Genomic DNA, 25857 nt, shown 5'->3' with positions numbered 1-25857 from the left:
GCCCCGGGGCCGCCCCGCCCCGCTCTCGCGAGAGCCGCGGGCACCGCCCGGGCCCGCTCCGGGCACCGGCCCGGCCTGGCCTCGAGGTCGCGCGGCCCAGGGGCCGCTCCGGGCAGGCGGGACCCGGGGCTCTGCCCGCGGGCGTCGGGAACGGCTCCCGGCGGTGTCGGGAACCGGCGGTGTCAGGAACGGCCCCGGCGCGGCGGTTGGGCCGGGGCGGGTGCCGGCCCCGGGGCGCTGGGGGTTACAACGCGCCGCGGCCTCGAGCGGGGCCGGACTGGCGTTACCGCGGGTGCGAACGGCCCCGCCCGGAGCCAGGGCTGATAAAAACGCGCTGAACTCAACGCTCTGAGGCACGGGGGAGGATTTTGGGGTGTCCTGTGCGTTGGACTCGATGTCCTTGGGGCTCCCTGAGTTATCCGCCGCAGACGCTGCCCCAGCATCAAACGCAGCTCAGCCCTCGATGCCCTGGTGCCAAGCCAGGCAGGGCAGGATTTAACAGCTCTGCTTGGCGCCTGCAGCACCCCAGTGCAGCCAGCTCGAAATCCTGCGGTTGCCTAAATTAAGCAGCCAAAAAAAAAAAAAAAAACCCAAACCAAAAAAACCAAAACACAACGATCCCAAAGTCTTTCTTGAACTATTGAATAATACAGCTGACCTGCTCATTCTTGTTGTGTATGGATATAGACACTAAAGCCCTCACAAGAAAATGCAGGGGAGGTAATTAAGGAGGAGGATTCTTTATTTTTTCTTGTGTCTGCATAAAAATGTTGAGTGGAGGAGTTAATTTACTTGAGCTCCTCGTGCAGCAGCTCTAGCGGGAACAACGTGTGGAGTCACGGTGCTGCACGGTTTGCAGTCGGTGTTTTCATGGTTTCCTGCAGCAGAAAAGCTGGGATTTTGTAACGAGGGATAGTTTCTTACACCAGAGCACTCTGAACCACGATGAACTTAGGTCTTTGCAGGGATGTGCGTTCCCGTGTCACTCCCCACGCTCAGAACATGGTTGGATCCCATCAAGAAATAGCAGTGCCCCAAAGTTTGTATTCTTGGAGTGCACGTTGATATAAGAAGCACCATTACATTTCATACAATTTTTATCCATGGATTTTTAAAGTTGTTTTAAGTTGCTGGAACACGCAGCTTGTTATCTCCAACACGGTGGAAAAGCAGCCAGCCCCTTCCTGCGTTCATTTGCATGGCCCTCTTTGCCTGGAAGAAATACCTGTTCTCTGGGACAATGTGGCTTTGAAATAGGATCCTGCCTGGAATCTTTAGGGTAACATTTGACTTCAAAAGAGACACCACTGCAATTGGGGGAGGAGGCATGCTAGAGTTGATCCTTAAAAATAATGAGAAGTGTTAAGAAGTTAGTGATGTTTAATGAAAGGTTAAGGATAAATATAATCAGCTCTACTCTCCCACCATATCCCAGCATTTTTCTACCCTGCATCCCCACAGACAAGTCATTGGATGGAATTACGGCAGCAAAGACAAAACAATTTCTGTTTTCCTCTGCTTTACTATTGCTGAAGTAGGTGACACGATTGAACCATTAGTCTTCCTACTCGAAATATCTTAAACTTTTACTCATTATGTAACAACTAAATAAAAGTTTCTGATTTAAAAAAATATACCTTTAATCTGTACAAAGAGTTCTTTGTCTAAGCACAGCCCAGAGTGAGGTGAAATGCAGAGTTCCTTCCAGCCAACAGCTGTGGAGGTGTGTGGAGAACAGCGGTGTCCTGGTGTTCACTTTTCACGTCTTTTCAAACCCAAACAGAGCTATTTGCTCGTCCTGTGATCAAAGGATGCTCGCTTGCATCTCTGGGTTCTTTCAGAGGCTTGGGCAATTATCTTGTGTTCATAGGCATTCACAACTACACCAGTTGCTTCAGGGCAGAGCTCGCTGCATTTGTTATCGACAACAAGCAATGAGAATTCATTGTCTCGCATTAATTCACTGGTGAAAAACTCACAGAATCCCAGAATCATTTAGGTTGGAAAAGACCTCTGAGATCATTAAGTCGAACCTGTGACTGATCCACACTTTGTGAACCGGCCCAGAGCACTGAGTGCCACATCCAGTCATTCCTTGGACACCTTCCAGTGCCTGACCACACTTTCCATGGAGAAATTCCTCCTGGTGTCCAACCTGGACCGCCCCTGGTGCAGCTTGAGGCCATGTCCTCTTCCTGTCACTTGCTGCCTAGGAGAAGAGACCAAACCCACCTGGCTACAACCTCTGCCTTACTTCTCAGGGCTTTAGAAGCAGGAGAAGTCCTCAGGATGAGAAGCTGGCGTTGGTGAGAGGGTTGTTCTCACTCTGGTGCACCACGATCCCCTCGGTTTGCTGCTGTTGTGGCAACCACAGCTGCAGCCCTGGAACTGGCACCACCAGCCCGTGTGGAGCTCACCCACCAGACCTCCCACGTCCTCTCTGCTTCACCCGCTGCAGTTGGCACCTGGATGCCCTGTGCTTGTCCAGACACAGCTCTGCTTGTCACACCCAATTCGTTCTGAATCACACCGATAGGCTTGTGCTCACAGGAAGAACTCGCTGCAGGTCTCGGGCTTTAAATATTTCAGAAATAAATATCCATGAGTAATTTTGCAAAAATGAGTAGTGCCAGTCGGTTCACGAGGGAGACCTTTCTTCCCTAGGCAAGCCTAGGAAGTCTTTTAAAATAAACACATCCACCAGTTACCAGAAAACTCTGCTATAAACTGACAACTGTTTCTAAGAGGTTGTTGCCAGTTCTTGCATTTGTCCCCAGGATAATACAGGCTGGTTTGCTTTAATTCTCAAGACTACATGGCTTTAAGCTGGCAGCAAACAAGCATGAACTCAGCATGGCCACAGCCTGTAATCTTCAGACTTCACCTTTCTGCTGGCCGGGGGCTTGGAGAACCTCATAAATTTATGACTCTTCCACAGCATGTCTGTCTTAAGGAATCTGATTTAGAGGCTTATTCTCCAAAGGTTTTATGATTCATCACTTGTGATAGACAAGGAGAAATATGAAATATGGCCCATGTGTACTGCTGTAACTCCACTTACATTAGACATCTATCATCAACTACCATTGGTATTCTACTCCTCAAGTATTTCTATCCCATTATTGAATTCCTCACAATCTTTAAGTGTATTTCTCTTCCCAATGACTTTATGAGGTCAGGAAGAACTGTCACAGTCAGGAAAGGGAACAAAGACGGTGTTCTGCTCTGGGCTTGCAAGGAAGACTGAGAAACTGAGCAGTTCCCTTCTCAAGCCATTGCCAGAACTCTGACCCAGTACACTGCACTTCTTTCCATCTGCACCCTGTTTGTATGCTAATAAAAATTGATACCAAATGTGCCCCCCTGGACACATCTCAGCTGGCAAAATAGAGTATTCAATGAGCTGCTGTTTAAAGTAATTTTGCAGACAAGTAGGTGGGACTTGAGTACTTTCAAAGTAGACCTGAAGAGCATACTTTACAGCAGTCCTAAAGATGAGCTGTCACAACGTGCTGGCCTGCAGGCTGGGGCTGAATTAGTTTGGTATCCTTGTATTTTCTTATAAAAGGCTGTGTTGCTCTTATTATCTACACCACAACCTCCAACAACTGCTTTATGAATCCATCTGCAGTTGAGTTTATCCTTCAGAGCATCACACTTTATCTCAGGTCTTCATTTATATTCATCAGTGGGGATGGAAGTAAAATTTAGCTTTAATTCAAAGGCTAATTTAGGTTTCAGTGTATGATTAACATTCCACAATTACTACCATCAAAGTCAAGCATATGCATAAGTCCCTGCAGGACTGGGGCCAAAACATTTTCAAGTATCCACTTATTCAATACATTTTATATAAAGAATTATTCTTATCTATTATTTACGCAAGGGCCTTAACTAGGTAAATCTTGACAGCTAGGCCTCTCTCTCCATATAATTACTTATCCTCTTACTTTTCATCTGGTTTCTACTCTACCTTGTTATCTAATTCCTTGGGTCTGAGCACAGTTCACTAACTGTAAACACAATTTACTCTCAGGAGCAGCAGGAATATTCAGCAATCTCCAAACCTAAGTTTTCAGGATAATGTGCAACACTCCCAACAGGTAAGAGCACGGACCGTATAATTTGGTAAAATGAACCATTAAAAAGTAATCAACACTAAATAATAAAAAGCTCTACTAAACTATAAATTATTGCAACACATCCAGGAAAAATACTAATTTTTCCATTAAATACCATCATTCAACCAAAGCAAACAAAGTCCAGCTAGTTCACTCAGCCAGAGGGAATCACCAAAACTTTAATACTATATTTCTGGCATGCAATACATACATAATTAAACAGTTAAAAAACATGTACAAGTGCAGTATGCATAATGTAAAGGCAGCCTTGCTGTGGATTGTGTCTATCAGGATGTTCACAGCACCAGTCATAACATTTGCTAGCAAGAAAAACAGTAATTGATTTTTGTTAATAGCACTAATCAAGCATAGCCGTGACAGCTTGTCTTCCCTTCCCACTGGCACGGCCCCCATTCCGTGTTTTTTACTGGAATCAGGGGGCTGCACAACCTTCCAGCAGCAGGGCACGCTGGAGCCCTTCACCAGCAGCTTTGTGAACACCAGGATGAGGTCAGTGAGCACAAACAAGCTCAGCAGCAGCAGGCAGTGGGCAAGCACCCAGGTGCAGAAGGGCAGGTTGGCCACACGGCGGGACACGGGCTCCGTGCACGCCTGGCACAGCTGGAGAAGCACGAACAGCACGAGAACTGCCAGAGCCAGCCCCCTCAGGGCTTCCAGCCAGCCCCTCACCGAGGCCCTGCGCTGCAGCAGCCACAGCCCCACCTGCACACTCGCCAGGTAGATGGCCAGGTATCCAAGGAGGGAGAGCAGCCCTTCCCGGTTGGCATCGAGGAAGCCGAGCCGGGAGTCTCTGCCGTCGCTCCCGTGCAGGATGAAAACCTCCAGGGAGGTAGTGCTGAGAAGGAGCTGATAAATTACAGCCAGAGCTAGAGCCACAAGCCAAGCCTTATGTTTGGGAAATATGGCTAAAAGCACAGATGCTGCAAGTCTCACAAATGCCAAGGTAAAGAAAAAATTCCAGTGCACGCCGTACTCCGAGGTGTGCTCATGGTACTCGATGGATTTAACACTCAGCAGCCGCCCAACACCGAGGGAAATCAGCGGCCACACGGAAAACATCTGCCTGGCCAGATGGGAAAACCTGGGTTGTGTCATGTAAGACTTCTGTCGAACCTCAGGGCAAACGAGAGCATTTCCAAAGATAAAGGCTCCAACGCCCAAATCCATAACCCCGGTGCCGTAGGTCTCGGCCTTGGCGTATCGCCGGGGATACTGCGGGAAATCCACAGCCAAAATGCTGATGGATGTCAGCACGTTGACATAAACACGGAACACAGTTACTGCTGGAATGTACTCAGGATCCAAGTATGTCTTCTGGAATTCTTTTACAATTTGCCCAAAGGGTGCTCTGGCCTCCCGTTTTCTCTGGCTGTATATTTTGGAAAATATTCCAGCGCAGAAGGCAGCAAGGATAACTGGCATGAAAAAGATGATTGGAGACAAGACAGTGCAGGAGAACAGGAGAGGAGACACCAGCACCAGGAAGTCGAGCAGCAGGCTGTACTTCCTTGAGCTTACAGGTTTTCCGTGGTGCAGGTAGTACAGGATCAGGAGGAGCCCTCTGCAGAGCAGGCACAGCGGAGCCAGGGACAAGCCTGCGGAAATTTCCAGCAAACTCGTTCCATTTAGGTTGCTGATAAAGGCTTCTTTCAGCTGTTTTTGGGACATTCTTCTTCCTTCCTCTGAAAACGCAAAACATGAACTTGAGGTAGCTTTGTAAAACGGGTCTCAGAACGCCATAAAAATGAATTAGTTCATTAAAACAACATTGATTTCGGAAGTTACTGAGTTACTTTTCAATTTAAAAAACACAGAGCAGCACCGGAGCTGGCCTGGGAAGCCAAGGAGAGGCAGAGGCACTGGAAGGCTTGAGGAAGTTCCAGCGTTTTACATCCTGCTGTGTTCCAACGAGATGCTTCATATATTTTTTGCGGGAGATCTCTAAATATCAAATACTCCACTGAATGTTCACATTGTGAATAATCTTACTGCTCTGTAGAACGTAACTCTGCCATATTCTCTATGGTGTAAATGGCACCGTTATGTAAAAACGTGGCCCTAAAAAACTTTGTGTTGCCTGGTCGGTACAACCAGCAGCTGCAGCTCCCAAGTGCCTTTCTCTCCGCGAGACCTAAGAAGCGTGGATTAACCAGCCAGAACCTCCGGGTTCTGCTCAGCCCCGGGGCGGAGCGGGAGCTTACCGGGAGCGGGGGATGGATGGCGGTGGGGGACAGAGCCGGCGGCGCCCGGGGCCGCCTCTGCCGCCCTCACGGCCCCGGCCCGGAGCGGCCGCGGGTGGAGCCGGGCCGGGGTGAAGCCGGGCCGGGGTGAAGCCGGGCCCGGTAAAGCCGGGCCGCGTTCCCCGGCCGCACTTTCGCCGCTTCCGCAGCGCCCGAGCCCCGCCCGAACCCCGGCCCCGGCTCCGCCTCCCCGGCCCGCCCGCCCCCCCCGCTCCGCTGCCGGCCCCGGCCCCGCTCCGGCCCCGCTGCCGCCCGCGGTAAGTCCCGACCCGGCCGTGCCCTGCCCTGCCCTCCCCTCTCGTCCTGCCCGGCCCGGGATCGCCGCCGCCGGGCCCTGCCCGCCTCAGCCCCGGCAAAGCACGGCCCTGAGGGGACACCGCGCCCGGCGGCGGCGGCGGCGACCTTGGGGTCCCGCCCGGGAGCTGCCACGGCCCGCGTGTGTCCCGCGTGTGTCCCCCGTGTGTCCCGCGTGTCTCGTGTGTGTCCCCCGTGTGTCCCGCGTGTCCCCCGGGATCTGCGAGCACCGGCACAAAGGGTTCTGCGGGATAGATCGGGCGGGGGTTTGGGGATGGGAGCGTGGCCGGAGCTCCAAACTGACTCCAAGTGGTGTTTTCATGCCGGGTAAGAACGAAGTTAGGGATGGAATGGGAATAAGAATGGAATAGGAAGAGGAATGGAATAAGAAGAGGAATGGAAGAAGAATGGAATAGAGTAGGAATAGAATAGAATAGAATAGAATAGAATAGAATAGAATAGAATAGAATAGAATAATAGAATAGAATGAAAACAGAATTAGAATAGAGTATAACAACAAAATTAGAATAGAATAGAATAAAAACAGAATTAGAATAGAATAGAATAGGAGTGAAAACAGAATTAGAATAGAGTATAACAGAACAGAATTAGAATAGAATTAGAATAGAATATAATAGACTCAGAACAAAATTAGAATAGAATTAGAATAGAATATAATAGAATTAGAACAAAATTAGAATAGAATTAGAATAGAAAAGGAATGGAAATAATGGCAGCTCCAGCTGCAGGAAGGACAGAATTCTTCCTGGCTGTGTGACTGGAACCTCAGCGTTTATCACAGAAATTCAAAGGGCCTGACTCACCTTGGGTTGGCTCTCAGAGATTTTCAGAGGAAACAGGAAGGGTACAGTAGCAGCCAATGTTGTTTCTGCTGCAACTTCTCTGAGTCACTCCCCAAAGCTCTGGCTTCCCTGGCACCATCAGACCCTCAGATCTTTCCTATTTCTCCAAACAGGAGGAGTTTAACAAGTAGTTGCAATTTCTCACCAAGAAAACTTGCTTTATTAAAGAGAAGCAAAGCATTTTATGCCTGATGGAAGGGAAGATATATTATTCCCTCCAAAAAAGCTTTATTTGCAGGGGCAGCAGAACATGACCATCACTCTGGGTAGGATTTCCAGCTCCAGTGTTCCTTGGGCCCCACTGGCATCAGCAATTCTGTCTGAAGTCTTCGGGCTTTGCATTTGGTACCCTCTGGAAAACGACATGCCCAGAGTTATTTTGATCTAAATGTCTTTTTATTTTCTTATTTAAGCATTCTCCAGTGTAATTTGAATGAAGTACCCTAAAGGCCCTCTCCAGCGTTCTCGTCCACAGGGCTGGACAAGATGCCAAAGCAGGTAAAAAGAAAACCAGGAATTGTGTGTGCTAATTAAATTTTACTGCCAGGAAAAAATTCTTGGCTTATTTCCATGCAGTCAAGATTAGGTAGCTACTAATGAATATTCACCCCTGGTTCATGAATTGACTGGACCTATTTACTGTGGGTTTGAGCTGTGTTAGTGACACCAGGCAGTGATTTTTGTTGTGCCCTGGGCTCCAACAGGGCAGGTGTTAACATGGGCAGCAAGCACCTCCTAAGGGTGTTTGTTCAGGAAAATGAATGGACACAAGAGTTGTGATTTACTTTCAAATATTCCTTTACTTTTGGCTAAGCAATCATCGTCTCAGCTGAAGTGATGCTGAGCAGGGCAGCAAAAACCAAGCCCTTCCTCAGGTCTCACAGTGGATTTAACTTGCCTGGTGCCAGGGTAATACAGGAACACAGAGGGGGCACAGGAAGAAAGGGGAATTGGCAGGAGCTCCTCAGGTCCATGGAGTGTTTCCTAATTGTGGTGTCTGTTCTCTGACAGCAGCAAGCTGCTTAATGCTCATTCAGAGGAGAATAACAGAAATCACTTGGATGGCAATGCTTTATTGTGTTGCTATGCTTTTTTTTTTTTCCCCTGTTGGAGTGAAAGCTCCTCTGGACTCAGGCCCAGGGGGAAGCCAAGGCACAGGGGTTGAATTAAAACCTTTGGATAAGCTGAGATACATGAAGCTACACCAAAGTGAAATAGAAATATAGATTTTTAAACTTTTAGTAGAAATATATGCTAAGTGCCTTAAAAAGTGCCTTAAACATTAAAAATCTGCAGCAGAGACCTTAGACACAGCTCTTACTGCAGCAGTGTTACCTTTTCACAGAATTCTTTACTTTAGACAAAATACAGATAGAATTATGCTGTTCACATTTTTTAGATAGTGTTCACGTAAACAGTAAGAGCTGATAGAAACTGCGTATGCAAATCTGTGTAATACCTGTGTAACACTGGTGTGAGGCTTAAAATTGTTAGAATTAGACCAGGATAGGTTAAGAAAAGGAAAACTGGAATCATGTGTTACTCATATTGGTCAATTAACAAATATAATCTACACTTCTGTAAGAAAAAATATAGAGCATATAGAAGAAGAAGCAGCTGTTTTCTGCCTGCCACTGCTGCTTGGCTTTATCATGCAACCCCCTTGAACTCTGCCTTCAAGAAAGCTGTGAGACTATGAAACAAAGAACTCAGCAGAACAGCTGCTCCTCTGCTCTCTCACCCTGGTCCGAGAAGGAAGGATACCCTGTCAAAAGCTCAACATTTCCCCTTACTGTGTAAAATTCTGTATTACTGGAAATGAACTATGCATGCTGTCTGCAAAAGATAAAAATGCTCCTAAATGAGTACACTACTGTAGCTTTATTTTTTTTTTTAGGAGTGTGCTAAATGGGGTTTGCAGATCATTTGCCCTTTATTAATGAGCTCAGCTCAGGTAGTGGGAATGCTGCCTACTAAATGTAGCATTTTCTGTATAAACAAGATGATGGAGTTCATTGGTTAACTTGTGGTACAGGTGAGTAGGGATGGTTTGGAGAACTTTCTGTCAAAGAGAAGGCATATATAGAATGCAGAAATCCGGACTGGCATCTTTCCCATTCCTCATTTTTCTTTTCTAGCTTTTCCTTTCCCCAGAAATGGCAGACAGGACCTGGAATTTCTCTTCTGGCTGGTTTTCCATGTGTCCTTCCAAATAATGTTGTCAAGCACACAGGAGCCCAGAGGCTGAGGTTTGAATTTAAGTGATTCAAAGGAGACAAGCCTTCAGCTAAGGCAGGGCAGCTCCCCCCTCAGCACCCTTCCTCTGCCCTGGCTGTGACGTGTGCACTCTGCAGCTTTCACCCTGAAAGTCTCTGCTAGGAAAACTGCATTTGTTTTGGTCTGCAGTGGCTTCCAGCTGCACCTGCAGCCAGCCCTTCCTGCTGCCCTGAGCCCAGGGCACTGCTTGGATTGAATGTGGGACATGCAGAGGCTTGGAAATGAGAACATGGTGTGAGTGTGTCTGTGCTGAGCAACCTGCAGAACTGCAGGGTGAGCCCAAGGCCACGTTCTCTGAGTGCCTTTGCTCACTGCCAGAGTGATGTTTTCTAACATCAGAGCAGGGGGAGGGCAGCTGGGAGGAAGAGCAGCTCACACATCCTGAGGTCTGGCTCCTGCTGAGACTGAACTTCAGTGACGTGGAAGCAGCAGAAGAGCTGGAACAGGGGATGAGGTGAAAGTCCAGCTTTTCACCTCTCACTGGTGCTGATCTGACATCCCCTCCAGGAAAATGGCCAAAGGGAAGATTCTCTCATCCAGAATGACCTCAGTGAATCATTTGAAGAGGAAGTTAGAGCCTTCCTCAGTGATGAAGAGAAACTGCATCTTTTTGATGACCTCACGAAAGTGAATCCGGTGACAACCAGGACAGGTGAGCAGCCAGGGAGTGTCTGCTGAGGGATCCCTTTCCCTGGTGGCCACAGACACGTGGCAGCTCCTGCTCTCACTGCATTAATAGCATGAACACAGGAGTTGTGTGTATTAGACCCACATCACTCTCTTGATCACCTCATTCTCTATTAAACCTGGTGGGTAACACACCTGAGCCTTTTGTTACAAACAGGCACAGGAAGAGTCAAACAGGCTTTGCAAAAGATGCTGATGGAAGGTGTTGTCTTTCAGTTCTGAAATGTCTTCAAGCAAGATACAGAGTCAACCTGTTCTATACAAATGCTGGCTGCAGCCTGGTGGCTTTAAATCCTTTCCAGCCTGTCTCCTGCCTCTACTCACCTGAGCTCATGAGGGAGTACCACGTTGCACTTTGTCCTCAGGTAACCCTTGTGGTTGAGATAACTGTCCTTCTGCAGAGCCCAGGTGTCAAACTGCTCCAAATTTATATGAGCAAAATACTCCCACAGGATAAACCCCATTTCTAGTGAAATAGTTCTGTTAAAAGAGCAGTGCTGTTTTCAGGTAAATGTGAGATGACCCTTGCTATCCATTGCTGTTGAATTGTGTGGTTCCTGTTCTCTTAAATATGAATATTCTCTTTCACTGCCAGGATTTAAAACCTCACATCTTTGCAGTGGCTGAGCAAACCTACAGAAATGTCCAAAAGCAGATGGACCCTGTGAACCAGTCCATCATTGTGAGTGGAGAAAGTGGTGCTGGGAAGGTAAGGAAATGGTTTTTTATGACATTGCTCTCACGTTTTGAGTTCTGCCAGTGATTTGTAGTGCAGAGTAGTGCAGTGAATGAGCAAAGAGGAATTAAAAACCCCTCTGACAGAGCACGTAGCCAGTCTGCCCAGCACGGCTCTCTTGAAATGTGTGTGAAGCATTAAGTGATTGCTGCAGTTAAACACACTCTGCTTAATATAGCAGCTCTTCAGGTGACATCTGTCATTTCTGGAGGGCTGGGTTTGAATCATTCAGCAGGAATTGCACCTGAGTTAGTGCCTCAGCCTGCTCTGTCAGGGAGCTCGTGTGAATCTCAGCAAACCCCCTGTAAAGACTCAGAGCAGTGAATTCATATCCTGCCCTGGCCCTTCTGTGATGGTCCATCCCTGCTCAGGGCAATGCTGAGGGTATTTTTAAGCCCAGTAACAAGATGCTTTGCTGAATGTTAATGACTCAAAATCCATTTACATTCATTCCATCCCAAGGCAGGAGCTGTTCATTCTGGCTGATGACACCTCGATGGAAGTGCCATTCAGCAGAGCACTCCCACTGCAGCAGCACTGAAATGTGTGTCTGTGGCACAGAGTTTCCACTGAACCAGAGCTCTAAACGTGACACAGTTCCTCTCTTTAGCCTCCCCTCCAGCTGCACACTGTTTGCAGAAGGCAGCACTGCTCCACTGACAGAACTGATAATGTTAAAAACAAAGAGCTACTGTCAGGCCTCTCTCTTGCAGACCTGGACCTCTCGCTGCCTTATGAAATTCTATGCCTCTGTTGCTGCCTCAGCTATCTCCCCAAAAGGCAACGAAACTGTGGAAAGGATAGAGAAGAGAGTGCTGGATTCCAACCCTGTCATGGAAGCATTTGGTAAATGTGGCTTTTTTAACAACAGACAGAAGTAATGGCCACTGTGGGAATTTCCGTTGTTACCACACGAGTCTAAGCTGTCTCTTGGTCCTCTCCTTAAAAACAAACTCTTCAAATACTGGAGCTATTTACAGATCACCCTTAATGCCTGTGTGTGCTGCATGGGAGAGTGGGACCACTCTGATTGTTCTGTGTCTGCCACTGGCAATTTCACAGGGAATGCCTGCACCCTGCGGAATAACAACAGCAGCAGGTTTGGGAAATACATCCAGCTGCAGCTAGACAGGTAATAATCACTGTGTAACACCTTAGTTATTGTCTTGTTCCTTTAAATCTTTACAAGCTTATTTCTGAAACCTGCCATAGAATATTTGATCTGTCTTTAGAGTGTATTTTGCATTGCTGGCAGCTTAAACTATTATTATTTAAATTCTTATTATTTTCCCTTTTTGTTTTTTCCTGCAAGCTCTCAGCCTGATCTCTAAAAGAGAGCAGTGGAAAAACAGAGATGCAGTTAAGAACTGTGAATAAAATATTAACAAAACTGAAGGTGAACTGCAAAGCATTCACTGTCAGTTGGTATCAGAACAACACACCACCTCTTGTTCTGTGAAGAGGTTTTGATATCTTTGCTCTTTTTCCCTCTCTAGATTCCATCATCTGACTGGTGCTTCCATCCAGACTTTCCTTCTGGAGAAGACCAGAGTTGCCTATCAGGCCCCCAATGAAAGAAACTTCCATATTTTTTATCAGGTTTGCCTTCAGTTAATTTTGCTGGGTATTTCTGACACACAGTGGGGATGAAATCACCAGATTTAGCACAGTTACAACTTTTAATAATTATCAGTTTCCCTGTCTCCCAGGCTTCCAAATTAAATCATCCTCCCAGTACGTTATTCTTCACTGTCTGTAAACACCAAAGGCAGAATTCAATTTTTGCCTTGTTTTCTGCCTGCAGATCACAAAAGGTGCCACTGCAGAGGAGAGGCTGGAGTGGAACCTTCCAGAAGGGGCCGAGTACTGCTGGCTGCCAAACTTTGAAAGAAACTTAGATGGTAAAGATTAGTTTTACTAATTAATTAATCAATCCATTACTAATGGCTGTAACTTTAAAGGAAGGCAGGCAAAAATTGTTCAACCCTGGCCCGCCAACAGCAGATGTTTTGCAAAGCCACCTGCATGAATGGGGTTCTTTTTAAGTTTCACTTTGCACTATTAAGTCTTAAAGCTTAAAATCACTCACCTGGCTTAAAACAGCTGGTTCTGGCCTGGCAAATTTGCATCTCTGTGGCTTTGTTTCGAAACTGTCTTGTCTATGCACATGCTTTACCTGACAGAGGCAGAAAAAAGCAGTGGGTTGGTTGTCCAGCTTGTGTGTGGGATTTACCCAGACAGCATCCATCTTCCCCACTCTCCCCTGGCAATTCCAGCTGGATTGGATGTGCTGAGATGTTCTGCTTGCCCCTGTTTGTGTGCTTGGCTTTTTCAAGAGCACTGTTTGGCTTTTCAGAGGACTGCTTCGAGGTGACCAGAGGGGCAATGTTCCACCTGGGCATCGGCCGTGCCACGCAGAGCAATATTTTCAAGGTCAGCTACACGGCAGCACGAGGCTGCTGAGGACGTTGGGAATGTGCTGCCAGGGTGGGATTGCTGCTGGAGTAAATCCATGCCACTGTGCAGAGCTGCTGCTCCTCACTGGAGGGCCCTCAGCTCCACATCAGCCCAGTATGAGATCTGAACTCAATGTCTGCAGCTCTGAATTTCAGTTTCCCATCAGGAATTAACAGAGAAGTTTGGGATCTCTTTGCTGCCTTTTGTGCAGAAATGTTTTGAGCTGGCCTGTTCCTGGGGCTAAAGGAAGGTTCAGAGGACACTGCCTTGGGGGGAGCTGTCCTAAAAAAACCCCTGATTGTATTTCAGGTGTTATCAGGCCTTCTGCACCTTGGGAATGTTCAATTCTGTAGTCCAATGGATGAATCTCAGCCTTGTGAACTGGAAGACAAAGCCAAAGGTGAGGCAACAACCATGCCATGCTCCAGAGCCTTGTTAGTTCAGTGCAGATGCCTAAGGAAAGGATTAGAGAGAGGAAAGAACATAGAGAATTCTTTCCTTTATTTAGTTAATTTAGATTTACTTATTAAATTTATTTAGTTATTAACATTTAATAACATTTATTACATTTATTAAAATTTATTAAATCTACCTATTTTTTGCTTGAGTAATTTTAACTATTATTACTTTTCATTATTAATTCTTTTTAACTACTAATAAGTCTAATTACTTTATTAATAACTTAATTTTAAAATCTAATAAATTTCTTTAAACTGTATTGAATTAATTGCATTTTAAACTACTAAATCAAATTTATTTAATTTAAATTCATTTAATTTCTGTATTTAATTCAGAAATAATTCCTTATTAAAGGAAAGAATTTGAACAATAATTCTCCTGCTGATAGGAGACCATCAAGGCCATGAGCAACCCAAAATTTAGGTGTGTTTTTGTGAACAAGCAAAACCCTAATGCTCCCATGCCTTGACAGGTCAGGGCAACTGCAGCATTACCCACTGATTTCAGGAGGGTTATTGGCAGAACTGTGGCTCTTGATTGTAATCTTACTCTGCCATCACAAGGCTGGCAGAAATCTGACCCAGAGGGAGAGCAGGGCTCTTCACAGGAAAACTTGGAAGTTTTCATGATAAAGACCAAAAGTCAGTGACAGCAAATCTGTTAAATTGCAGCAGGAACAGAGGTTGTTCTGCATGTCTTCAGGAGGCTTGTGGATGTGGATTTCCTTCAGAGCTAAAACTGTCCTGAACAGTGAAGTTTCCTACTACAGTTTCACATGCTCTGAACTCAAACTACTTAATATTCAAATATTTTTGAGCACAGCTCAGCTGAGCAAGATCTTAAATGCTTTGTTAGCAAATACTCTTTTTCTACACTTCCTTACTACCCCCAAATCCCTGGTTTTTTCTGGTGATAACTGATTTGTCTGTCTGGATTTAGAGGTCCCTGCTCAAAGAAGGTGAACAAGTAACAAAGACACACCTGGAGAGAAAAACAATTTCAGTGTGGCAAACTTGAGTTTTTCTGGTAGTGCTTCATTTTAAAGAGAGTACCTGAAATTCTAGGGGCACTCTGCATCCAAATTAAGAGTCTGATCTTGCAAAACTTGCTCCCAAGTTTGTGTAGAAAGATCCAAAATCCACATTTAAGTTGGAGAGCTGATGGAAGTGGCATTTTTCTCCACAATCTCCTAGCCCTTCCTTACCTTTAGTGGTATGAGCACACCAGGTAACCTTGTTTGTTCTCCTGAACAAGGGTTTGTGAAGACCACGGGGGATCTGCTCAAGATTCCCGTCGAGGAGCTGCTGGAATCTTTAAGGATTCGAACAATCACTGCTGGAAGGCAGCAGCAAGTGTTCAAGAAGCCCTGCTCCAGAGCTGAGTGTGAGACCAGGAGGGACTGCCTGGCCAAAGTCATCTATGCCAGGTAAGGATGTGCTAATCCAGGTGACTTTTGGGAGGGGATGGGGAGGCCAGAGGGATTTACTTGCTGCTGTTTCATGGCAGCACATCAGAAATTCCTCCTCCTTCCAAGTGACACTGATAGAAACAGCAGTAAAAGAAACAATTCTGATTATTGCAAGCAAGCAGCTCCCAGCTAAGCCCATTGTTGCTGTCTGCAGGTTGTTTGAGTGGCTGGTTTTGGTCATAAATGAAAACATCTACACAGATCCCTCAGCGTGGTCCAGCTTCATAGGTATGGATATCCCACCCTGGTTTAATTCAGGGGTCATCAGCCCACCAAGCTGCTCCTAAACTAAAGCTCCCTGTCCTCCCACATTCCTTCAGGTTTGTTGGATGTTTATGGATTTGAAGCCTTCCCTGAAAACAACTTGGAGCAGCTCTGTATTAATTATGCCAACGAGAAACTGCAGCAGCACTTTGTAGCTCACTACCTGAAGGCACAGCAGGTAATACCCCAAACTGAAGATCAAATCTTCAACATCTGATTTAAACCAGCATCTGTTGTCACTTTAACTGTGTGGCTGTGCCCCTGGTCAGATGGGAAGCTGCAGTCAGAAATGCCACAGAAGGCAGTGGGATGGAGCAGCAGCTTTTTAAAGAGGGGAGTGTGGGGCAGTTGGAATGACACAGCTTTGTCTCTTGGGGACTGGAAATCTGTTCCCAGCTCTACTGGATCTCTGCCTGTCAGACTGTTTGCTTTTCCTCAAAGAACTGAACACTTGAAGCTAACTTCTTGGGGTAAGTGCAGCCTGAGTGGAGATTCTCTTGGAAGCTGCTGCTTACAACCACGGAGCACAAAGGCCCTAGAGTAGTGGAGCTCCTAGGCTGAGCTTGGTGTGAAGGCAGAGCCCAACAGAAGCCTGTAACCCAAACACCTGAGCACGTGGCACCTGTGGAGGCCTCCTGCCACAGGGGCACAGCTCCCTGAACCCACTGTCATGCTGGTGCCTTTAAAACAAAGCCCCAGTGTGCACCAGCTTTTATTTTTGAGCAAGGACAGACACAAATGGGGGTGTTTCACAGTGGTGAAGGCATTTGCAGCGTGCAATCCCTCCCTGGTCACACACTGCTAATTCCAGCTCTCAGCTGAGTGCCCTGCAAGGTGCAGAGCCCCTGCCAGAGCTGCTGCTCTGCCCCTCCCCACTGCAGATCCATTACCAAAATGCTCTTTGCCATTAACTGGAATCAGGGAAATTATTTTCTCTATGGCACCAGTGTGCTGGCACCTCCTGCCTCACGGCAGGGTTTTGTCAATTTATTCAGGAGAGAAGTATTTCTTTGACTGCTGTTTGTTCTTTGCTTCCCCAGGCTGCTTTGCCTGCCTGCCCTGGTCAGCATGCCAGGGGTTAATGGTCAGGGAAGATGAAAACCGAGTTCAAGCACACAATTGCTTTGCTTGAAACGGCTCCATGACCTCTGTTTATAGCACCCCTCCCACTCACTGCCTGCCCTCTTACCTCTGGATCTGGCTGTCCCCCAAACCACTTAAATGCCATTAGTGGCTGTGCTGAGCAAGCTTTTGGCAGGAGGCTTTTCAAATAACTGCCCAGAGCTCGTGCTTGTTAAACACTGCTGACAGTTTGTCCTGTAATTCAGCATAAATATTGTACCAATTATTTCAACCAGGATCTCTCTGCACTTCGTTTCAGATCAGGCTTTGCTTTAAATGGAGCCCAGCCTGGCACACAGAGGTTGGGTCAGGGCTGTGTCCCAGTCCAGGGAAGGAGTTCTGCTTGTTCCTTGTCCTTCAGGGAAAGTCTCAGCACAGCCAGGAAAGGCTTTGTGTGACTGTAGCCTTTGTTTGCTCTCTAAAGCAGCCTTGCAGCTCACTCTGATAAATCCGTGGGGTTCCCAAATCCTCAGACAAATTGTTCCAGCAGGTTCTGATCCACACCCAAAAGCTACCTGGGGTAGAATATCCTCATGTGGGTTTTTTTTTTCTCAAGCTTGGTGTTGACCTGGAGCTGAGCTGGGATTAACTCCTCAGACAGGACCTGGATCAGCTGCCCAAGGCACAGAGTTCTGAGCTCTGGTGCCCTCTGCTGCAGAATAACCCCTTCCCTCTTCCTTCAGGAAGAATATGCAGCTGAAGGCCTGCAGTGGTCATTCATAAACTACCAGGATAACCAGAACTGCCTTGATCTGATAGAGGGAAATCCTCTCAGCATTTTTTCCCTGCTGAATGAGGTAAGTGTGATCTAAACCCTTCATTTTTTGGGCCCAGTTCCTGCCTTTGTCCCACGCCACCAAAGAAAACACAAACAGTAAATTAGCAGAGAACTTGTCAGCCATAAAATTTCTGCAGAGCTTCAGTTTCAGAAAAATCGTGGCACTGCTTCCTCCTGTTCTGAGTTTCCCTCTGATCCTGGATGTTCTGATTCAAATATGAAGCCTCAATTACTTCTTTCCCCCCCTTCCTTCCCAATATTTCAGGCCTTGCATACTCAAAGCAGCTCTAAAGGTAAAATGGCTATGATTTCAATTTTAAATGTTGTAGCTTTTAGAGCCAGTCCTTTGGGACAAATACGAGATGCTGCAGTTGTGTGTGTCCTTTGCAGGAGTGTCGTCTGAACAGAGCCTCCAACACTGACCTGTTCCAGACCAGGATTGAGAAAGCCTTGTCCAGTAATCAGTGCTTAAGTCGAGATAAGTTTAGTAAGAAGCCCAACTTTATCATTTCACATTATGCTGGCAAAGTCTGCTATCAGCTGGCAGCGATGGTGGAGAAGAATAAGGTAGGTGTTTGCAGAAAGAGCTGTTTAAAATCATAAATATTCTACAGACCTGAAGTGATTTAAGTCAAAGCACCACTAAAAAGTATGTTTAGTGCTGGGGACTGGACATACCTTGCTCCAAGTAAATCCTTCAGGCCACATAAAACTCAGTCATGTTCTTGGTGTGATTCTCTGAACCATCACTGGCACGAGCAGATGCTTTGTTGCACCTCTGAGCTGAGGATGAGGTCAGCCATCAGCAAATCTGGGCTTCTTCCATTCCCGGGGGATGCAGAATCAGCAGCAGGGCATTTCTGTGGCTACAAATACATCACTTCATTCCCCCAAAATTCAGATAAGTTTATGAAAAACGAGAGCACGGGCTTAACTACTGAAAGTGCTGAAAGTACTCAAATTTTTGGCCTTGTTGTGCCATCAGGGAATAATTGAAATGTGAAATAACCTGCAGAGAGGAGGGTCCCTTCTCAGCTCTGACATCCCCAGCAATAATGGCAAGGGCTGTTATTTATTTAGCAATAAAACACCATCTCTTAATTAAAAGGGATAGTTTTGATGTCTGCTGCAGTCTGTCCTTCAGGGATTAAACCAGTCCTGAGACTTGGAGCTCACTTAGGCTGTGTAACAAGAACAATGTTGGGAGCAGTTGTACATTTGACTGGATTTGCTGAATGTTCAGCCAAACATTGTTTTCTGTTCCTGAATGTGACTGTGAATGAGTGAGCATCATCAGATTTGAAACTGCAGCTGTGGTTATCTCAAATTTGGCCTCAGAAATGCTGTTCTATCTCTGTATGTGGAGTTTTTAGTTATTTTCAGAGGTGCAGGTGCCTGCCAGGTCCAGATACTAACAGGTCATGTCTGTGTTTGCAGGATGCTGTTCCACCAGAGCTGGTCCATGTTTTGCAGAACTCAAAGGACCCTTTGCTTCAAAAATTATTTCCTGTGACAGAAGAGAACCAAAATAACACCAAAACCCAGAACAGAGCAGCTGTTGTTACAGTGGTGTCCAAGTTCAAGGTACATCCTATTCGGGTTTCTGCTGTAATTTTGGAAACTTTCTGAATTTGCCATCAACAATTTGATGAAAGCATCCACAGAGCAGATTGTTGCTCGAGCTGTCCTGTAGAAGTGCTCTGACACTGAGTCTGTAAAGCCATCCTTGCCAAGAGCAGCTCTGTGGGGTGGATAGAGGATCCCTGAGGAGGAGGAGCCCTGATGAGCCCTGTGTTTGTTTCCTGCAGAGCTCCCTGGAACATCTCATGGAGATTTTGAGCAGAACCACGCCCCATTACATCCGCTGCATCAAGCCTAATGCTGACTGCAAGGCCATGACTTTTAGAAGAGAAGAGGTAACTTTTCCAAAGCCTTTCCCCAGGGCTTTGCACTGGGTTTCTTAGGAACCTGAGTCACTGGCAGAGCTCTTTTCACAGCACATTTTGAAATAGCTTTTTCTCCTTTGAGATAAACATCACTTCAAAGTCACAGCTCCTAAGCACAGCAGCTCTTCCAGCTGCAACTTGCTTGTTGCTGGGGTTATTTGGGGTGCTGCCCTCCCAGCCCTTCAAACTGATGAAGGTGATCTGAGCAGCCCTGGGCACACAAATACCTTCAAAACAAAACCTTGCTCGTTCCTGGAGTCCAGGAAGCTGAGAAGCTTTGGGAGCAGAGCAGCAGGTGCTAAAGCTGTAACTAGAGAACATCATCTGATGGGAAATCAAGCTTTAAGCACTCGTGGAATCTGCTGGGCATGGAAATAGCAGCACTGAGCATGGAAATACCAGCACTGGCTTTTCACACCCTGCTGGGTTTGGGCAGTGCTGGCTGTGGATGCCCAGGACAGGGCACCCAAGGAGCAGCTCCCACAAAGTCAGCATTGCCTAAACCATCTCAATTTGTGCCTCAGGTTCTCAGCCAGCTACAGGCCTGTGGAATAGTGGAAGCTATCACCATCAGTGCAGCAGGTTTCCCAGTCAGGTAAGTCCAGCTTCTTCAGCATAATCCATTTCTATAGCAATTAGTGGCATTTAGTTCTCCAGAAGAATTTATAAGCAGGAAACACAAATATTTTGCAGTTTTAGACCTCAAAACTACTGATCCTTTCAAAGCTGAGAGCTCACTGTTCCTTTCCAGTCTGAGAAGCTGGGGAAAAGATGTTTTGATGTGGACTACACTAAAACTTTTCTAACTGAACGTGGCTTCACAGTAACATTCTCAGCAATGAAACTATAAATGGCATTTATCTAAGTGTAGTAATCTCAGAGCTGAGCATCTCCTCATAGCCTGGCTGGGCTTTCCTGACCACCTTTAGAGGGTGCAGAGCAAGGCCTGAGCTCATCACGTTTCTGAGACTCAGCACTGATGGGGTGGAGCTCACCATCAGCATAGCCAAGCACAGCTCCTGCCCAGGCTTTGCTCCAGGCACTGTTCCTGGGCAGTCTCCTGAATTTCTTCAGAAGTTCTGTACTTTCTTGCCTGTTTGACCATTTAGGGCATCAGTCTGTTTGCATCCCATGCACTGGATCCATGAAACCATTGTGCAATTTTCCCCCTTCAGAGGATCAGTTCTTTCCCATACAGCAATGGCTCCTGCCTGGAATTCACTGTACATTTGTCTGTCAGGATCCCTGTCCAAAGTTTCACTGAGCGCTACAAAATACTGAGAAAATCCTGGGGCTCCAGTAAAAAAAGAGTGTGTGATAAAAGCAACTCTCATTCTGCTGAGGAAAAAGGTGAGTTTCTTCAGGTAATCCCCTTGCCATCAAGTAAAATTGTCACTGCACCCATTTGGTATCACATAGATCAGATGACTGTATTCACCACTGTCCTCCAAATACTTCTTTAACTTATCACCAACCTGAGTTTCTAATTTGCCTAACACTTAAAATCTTCCCCCTCACTGCTGGTTTTCTGTGTTCCTCCTGGGTGGAACAACCACAGTTACAGTGGTATCTGGGGTTCCCCTCACCCAACCTAATTTGGTTTAGAGTTGATTTTTTAGTAAACTCGAAATCCACTTACTTTTTGCCTTATCTTCCTTCTCCTTCCTTTCTTTTCCCCTCCTCCTTGTTTCTTTGCTGAATCACTGACCTTCCAGCTTACCTGGACTCTGCTGCTTCTTCCACCTTCTGCAAACTTCTCTTTTTCTAAGCAGGAGTGAGGATGGACTTTAACAAACACAACCCAGTCTACAGGTAATGCCTTTGCTATGAACTCCTGAAAGGAGGAGCTCATCAGGTGGTTACATTTAGTATTAAAGGTTATTGCAGCCCCTTTCTCTCCCTCAAATTAATCCCCTCTCCACCCAGTGGGTCTGTTCAATAAGCAGCAGCTGTGGGAAGCAGGACCAGCCTGTTCAGATGAGTAAAACTGGTGGAAATCTACTCACCGTGTGGAAATGGGGTGAAGTAAGGAAGTGCAGGCTGGAATATTACTTACAGACTGGATCTTCCCCCCTCAATTACAAACCCATTAACTGCAAAGCCTCTTTTTGGTAGGTTTTTAGTCCTTTTTATCTTGAGGGGGTAATAAGCTGCAAACAAAGCAAAACAATTGCCCAAACACGGGGATAAGCTTTGGGTTCCCTTATCAGCCCAGCCCCATGAACACCATCAGAGTCACCAGATGTCTTCCTGTAAGCAAGAATTGCTTTTATTTGTTTTCAGGACCTTAAAATGCTCTCATCTCCTTAGAAATATTTATAGCAGATAAGCAAACAGTATCCAGGATGGAATGATGCAAAACCCATCCAGCACTGTGCATGCAGGAGCTCCTGCAGCACTGCCTGGAACAATCTCTTGTTCCAGGTCTGAATTAAGTCTGCCTCTATTTCCAGAGAGATTCATCTGGCTGTAATGTAAAAAATTGTGCACTGTGTCCCAGAAATGGCTTTAATAACCTGTAATTGCTGCCATAAATTCCTGCTCAGCACAGGACCCCATAGCTGCTCCCAGTGCCCTGTGACAGCTGCACAATTGCTTAGAATTTGTTTCCCCTTCCTGCACTTCTCAGTACATTAAGGCTACAATTCCCTGCCTTTTGTTCTTTGCTCCCACAGCTCTGAGTTTTGAGTATTTAATGTGATTTTCTTAGGACTGAGCTGCTCAATATATTCTTAATTGCGTTGCTGCTGCTTTCTCCTGTTCCCATGTAGGATGCTTTAACAATGGGACAACACCTGAGGCCTCCCTGTTTCAGTCTAAATCTACCCCAAATGACATTTTTACCTGGAGATAACTGAGGTTATAATAGATGAGAAGGCAGCACCCAACTACAGCCCAGTTAAAACACCCCACACTGGTTTTCTGGTTGCTGGCACCTGATGGAATCTGTGCTGTCACATTTTAGCCTTAAACACAGCAAGATCAAGTGCTCTCAGCCATCTCCTCCTCCACTCTTGCTGCAGGTGTTTCCCCTCTAAATGGCCAAGAAATCTCAGTGCAAAGACAATTCCCTGGTCCTGATTTCCAAGTTCTGTGACACCTCCTCCTCAACGCTTCATTTCCAGGTGAGACTCTGGTGATGGATGAGGACAAAGCATCACGTGCTGCTGTTCTGGAGATCCTTCAGGATGCTGTGGGACAAACCCCTGCTCAGGGAACAGGGAATGGAGCAGAAATCCCCTCAGTCTACTGTGGCAAAACCAAAGTGTTCCTGGCCAATTCTGTGGTAAGTGCTGTCCCTTGGCTGGTGGCTCTGGAGTGCACCTGCCTCAGGGGCATTCTGGCACAGATGGTGGAGGCAAAACTCCTGCCAAGCCAGTGTGACCAGAATTTGGCATTTTCCATCAAATTATTAAACTCAGTCAAGCACCCATCAGCATCCAGCTCTCCAAAGCACTTTGTTTAATGGCCTCTGTGTTGCCAGTGGACAAGGAGCTGCACTTGGTCTGGAATTGTCAGAATTCCAGTAAAGATGACAGCTTTCCTTAGCTCCAGATGACAACAGGCCTACACACAGCTTCCTTGGGAAAGAAATTAAGGAGACAAATGCACTCCTGCCAAGCTTGCAGGATGCAGCCATAGAAGCAGCCCCTTCAGTGGAGCTGCTTATTAACCTGCTGCTGCTGCTGGGACTTTGGGAGGCTCCACTTTTCCCCCCACGTACTTCCATTTTCATTTACATGTTACCTAAAAAGCACTGAAGGAGTGCTGTCACTTCCCAAACCTAATCCAGCAGTCACAGGACACTGGAATGAGGCTGTGGTCCCCCAAACACCAGGAGGCTGTAAAAGAGGAAGAGTTGTGAGCACAATTCCATCCCTAACTCCAGGCTCCTGTCCCCACTGCAGCTGGAGCTCCTGGAAGCCAGGAGAGCAGAGGTGTTAAATGAGAAGGCATTTTGCATTCAGTGCTGTTGGAGAAGATTTAAAGAGAAGAAAGCAGCAAAGGAGAAACGCTCTGCAACTCTCATCCAAGCAGGTGACTTGCTAAGGATGGGGCTGAAATGACAGAACAAGGCACATTCCCAGTCACACTGGGGGATTACAGTGGCACCAGTGGTTGAGTGCCATCTCTCACACTGTGTGCAAGAGCTGCTGAGATTTCTCTGCACTCAGATTTGTCTCCATTAAATCCTCAGCTGTTCGTTCCTGGTTAGCCAAGAATCGCTTCCAGAGGATGCGCAGGGCTGCCAACGTCATCAAACACAGCTGGAGGAGATGGAAAGTGAGTATGGGGGTACAGCACAGCACTGGAATGGAGCCACTGAGGCTTCTTAGTGTCTCAGGAAGAGTAATAACTACTAGAACTAAAAACCCAGTGCTCCAGAAAACTCTTGTCCAGCTGAAGAGCAGATGCCAGTCCCATACAGCTGCTTCTGGTTTATCCTGCGGAATAAACTCACTCCTTACCTTCACAGGAATGGCCCAGGGGGTGTGCTGTCCTTCAGATCCCCTCTTATTTAGACTCTCAGTTGTGTCCTAATGTCCTAAGTTGTGTCCAGGACATTTGGGAATGTTGTTGTTCTGTGTCTTTTTTAGGCAAAAGCGGCCGCGTTCGCAGCAGCAGAACTGGACGAGGGGGAAGGAAAGGAGTTCCCAGCTCCTGGAGCTACCTTGGCCAAACCTCCCTGTTCCTTGGACACAACGTGGCCTCTGCAGGCAATTATCCAGTTCTGGCCTCTGGGCCTTGTCCTGGCTGCTGCCCCTGTCAGTGTCACGGGGCCCCGCAGGGCGCTGCCGCTGCTGAGCTGCCTCAGGGGGCTCCAGGAGGGCGGCTCCAGGGGGGACAGCTCCGCCCTGGGCTGTGGCATCGCCTCCATCAGAGCCCTCCCACAGGTAAGGACCCCCTCAAGCCCCTCTGCAGCACAGGGGAGCTGCCACGAGCTTGGAATAGTCTGGGGTAGCATTTCCCACCAAGCCCCAGGCACTGGCTTCCCTCAGAAGCTGCATCGTTACAAATCACCTTCGGGTGTGGGGGAACGTTTTTGTGTCTGCATCAAATCCTGTGTGCAACAACTGGCCACAGCTACTACAGACTGTGCCAGTTCAGTGCTGAACACTCCAATCTCCAGAGCCTGAGCTGATCTCAGTTCAATTTACAGTACTGGTATTTTATGTAGTGACCATTTCTCTTAAATCCATTTGCAGTGACTCCTCTGTCCTCGTCCACCAGTGCTCATACACTCAAGCACTAAGTGTGAGTAACAAAATCAGCTGCACATCTGGCTGAACTCTTCCCCTCTTGTCCTTGCAGGGCTCTGTCAAGTTCCACTGCAGGAGGTCCCCCCTGCATTTTGCCAATGTCAGCCCCCACAGGGAAGCGTTTTCCATCACGGGATTCAACCAGATCCTGCTGGACAGAAAGGAGCTCCTGCCCACATAGGCTCTGCCCTCCCTGCTCCCCTGGCCTTGGCCTCCAGGGAGGGCTCTCTGCAAGCTGCTGCTTTCAAATCACTCAATGTCCATTTCTGCTGCTACCTCAGAGCTTTCACAGCGCTGCCTTGCCCGTACAACATGATGGGATCTAGAACACGCTGCAATAGACATGATAATATCCATTAAATTTAATCTGGGGGGCTGCTCCTCCTCCCCACACGTGCACACATTACAGGAAATACCAACACTATGGCAACAAATCAAACAGATCAGGTGCTTGAGGCAATAAATACTTGAACTGAACGCTGCTGGCACTGCCTGGACGAGCAAGAGGCTGGGCACGAGAGAGCAAATAATGCAAATATTCCTGATTCCTGCTGGATTCTCAGAGCTGCAACTGTCCTGACTGCTCACTCACTCACTCACTCACTCAGCAAGGAGTGAGGAGCAGCCACTGCAACACTAAGGGCAGATGTCTCAGGGAAAGGCAAGGCTGGGCTCTTGCTTTTATCTACAGAACCAAAATCTACGAACTCTCAGAGCTGCCAGGTGTCTCCAGAGCTCCCCAAACAGCACCACCCTGCCCAGGGGCTCACCAGAGGTGCTCTGTACCGTCCCTTTGTTGCTCATGGATCTTGAAAATGTTTGGCTGTTCTGTGTATGTCATCTAAAATAAACTGCTCGATCCC

The 25857-nt window shown here is 47.0% G+C and overlaps 2 protein-coding genes across 3 annotated transcripts; one reads left to right on the top strand and one right to left on the bottom strand.

Moving 5' to 3' along the window:
• Nucleotides 1–4165: 4165 nt before the first annotated feature.
• PIGW (phosphatidylinositol glycan anchor biosynthesis class W) lies at nt 4166–6466 on the bottom strand. Its single transcript, XM_082294520.1, has 2 exons — nt 6344–6466; nt 4166–5824 (listed from the first exon to the last, which is right to left on the bottom strand). Exon 2 carries the CDS (start codon nt 5808–5810, stop codon nt 4290–4292), a length of 1521 nt encoding a protein of 506 aa, XP_082150646.1. The 5' UTR covers nt 5811–5824; nt 6344–6466; the 3' UTR covers nt 4166–4289.
• Nucleotides 6467–6605: 139 nt separating this feature from the next.
• On the top strand, nt 6606–25823 carry MYO19 (myosin XIX). 2 transcript variants are annotated; one of them, XM_082294463.1, is made up of 25 exons: nt 6606–6639; nt 7953–8037; nt 10324–10468; nt 10720–10868; nt 11099–11212; nt 11953–12085; nt 12302–12371; nt 12736–12838; nt 13044–13140; nt 13596–13672; nt 14006–14096; nt 15410–15581; nt 15778–15851; nt 15944–16065; nt 17693–17806; nt 18178–18354; nt 19225–19371; nt 19596–19703; nt 20258–20328; nt 20974–21083; nt 22859–23019; nt 23642–23771; nt 23932–24017; nt 24332–24628; nt 25047–25823. In XM_082294463.1, exons 2-25 carry the CDS (start codon nt 8026–8028, stop codon nt 25173–25175), a joined length of 2889 nt encoding a protein of 962 aa, XP_082150589.1. In that variant the 5' UTR covers nt 6606–6639; nt 7953–8025; the 3' UTR covers nt 25176–25823. The 2 variants fall into 2 exon arrangements, with proteins under 2 accessions (XP_082150589.1, XP_082150590.1); XM_082294464.1 differs by lacking the exons at nt 23642–23771; nt 23932–24017; nt 24332–24628; nt 25047–25823 and adding an exon at nt 21449–21545 and having other exon boundaries at nt 22859–22883.
• The last annotated feature ends 34 nt before the right edge of the window (nt 25824–25857 follow it).

The sequence above is a fragment of the Coloeus monedula genome (genome assembly GCF_965178545.1).
Source record: "Coloeus monedula genome assembly, chromosome: 20".
Classification (NCBI taxonomy): Eukaryota; Metazoa; Chordata; class Aves; order Passeriformes; family Corvidae; genus Coloeus; species Coloeus monedula.
Note: the sequence above shows the minus strand (reverse complement) of the source record. Positions and strands in the feature narration are given on the sequence as shown.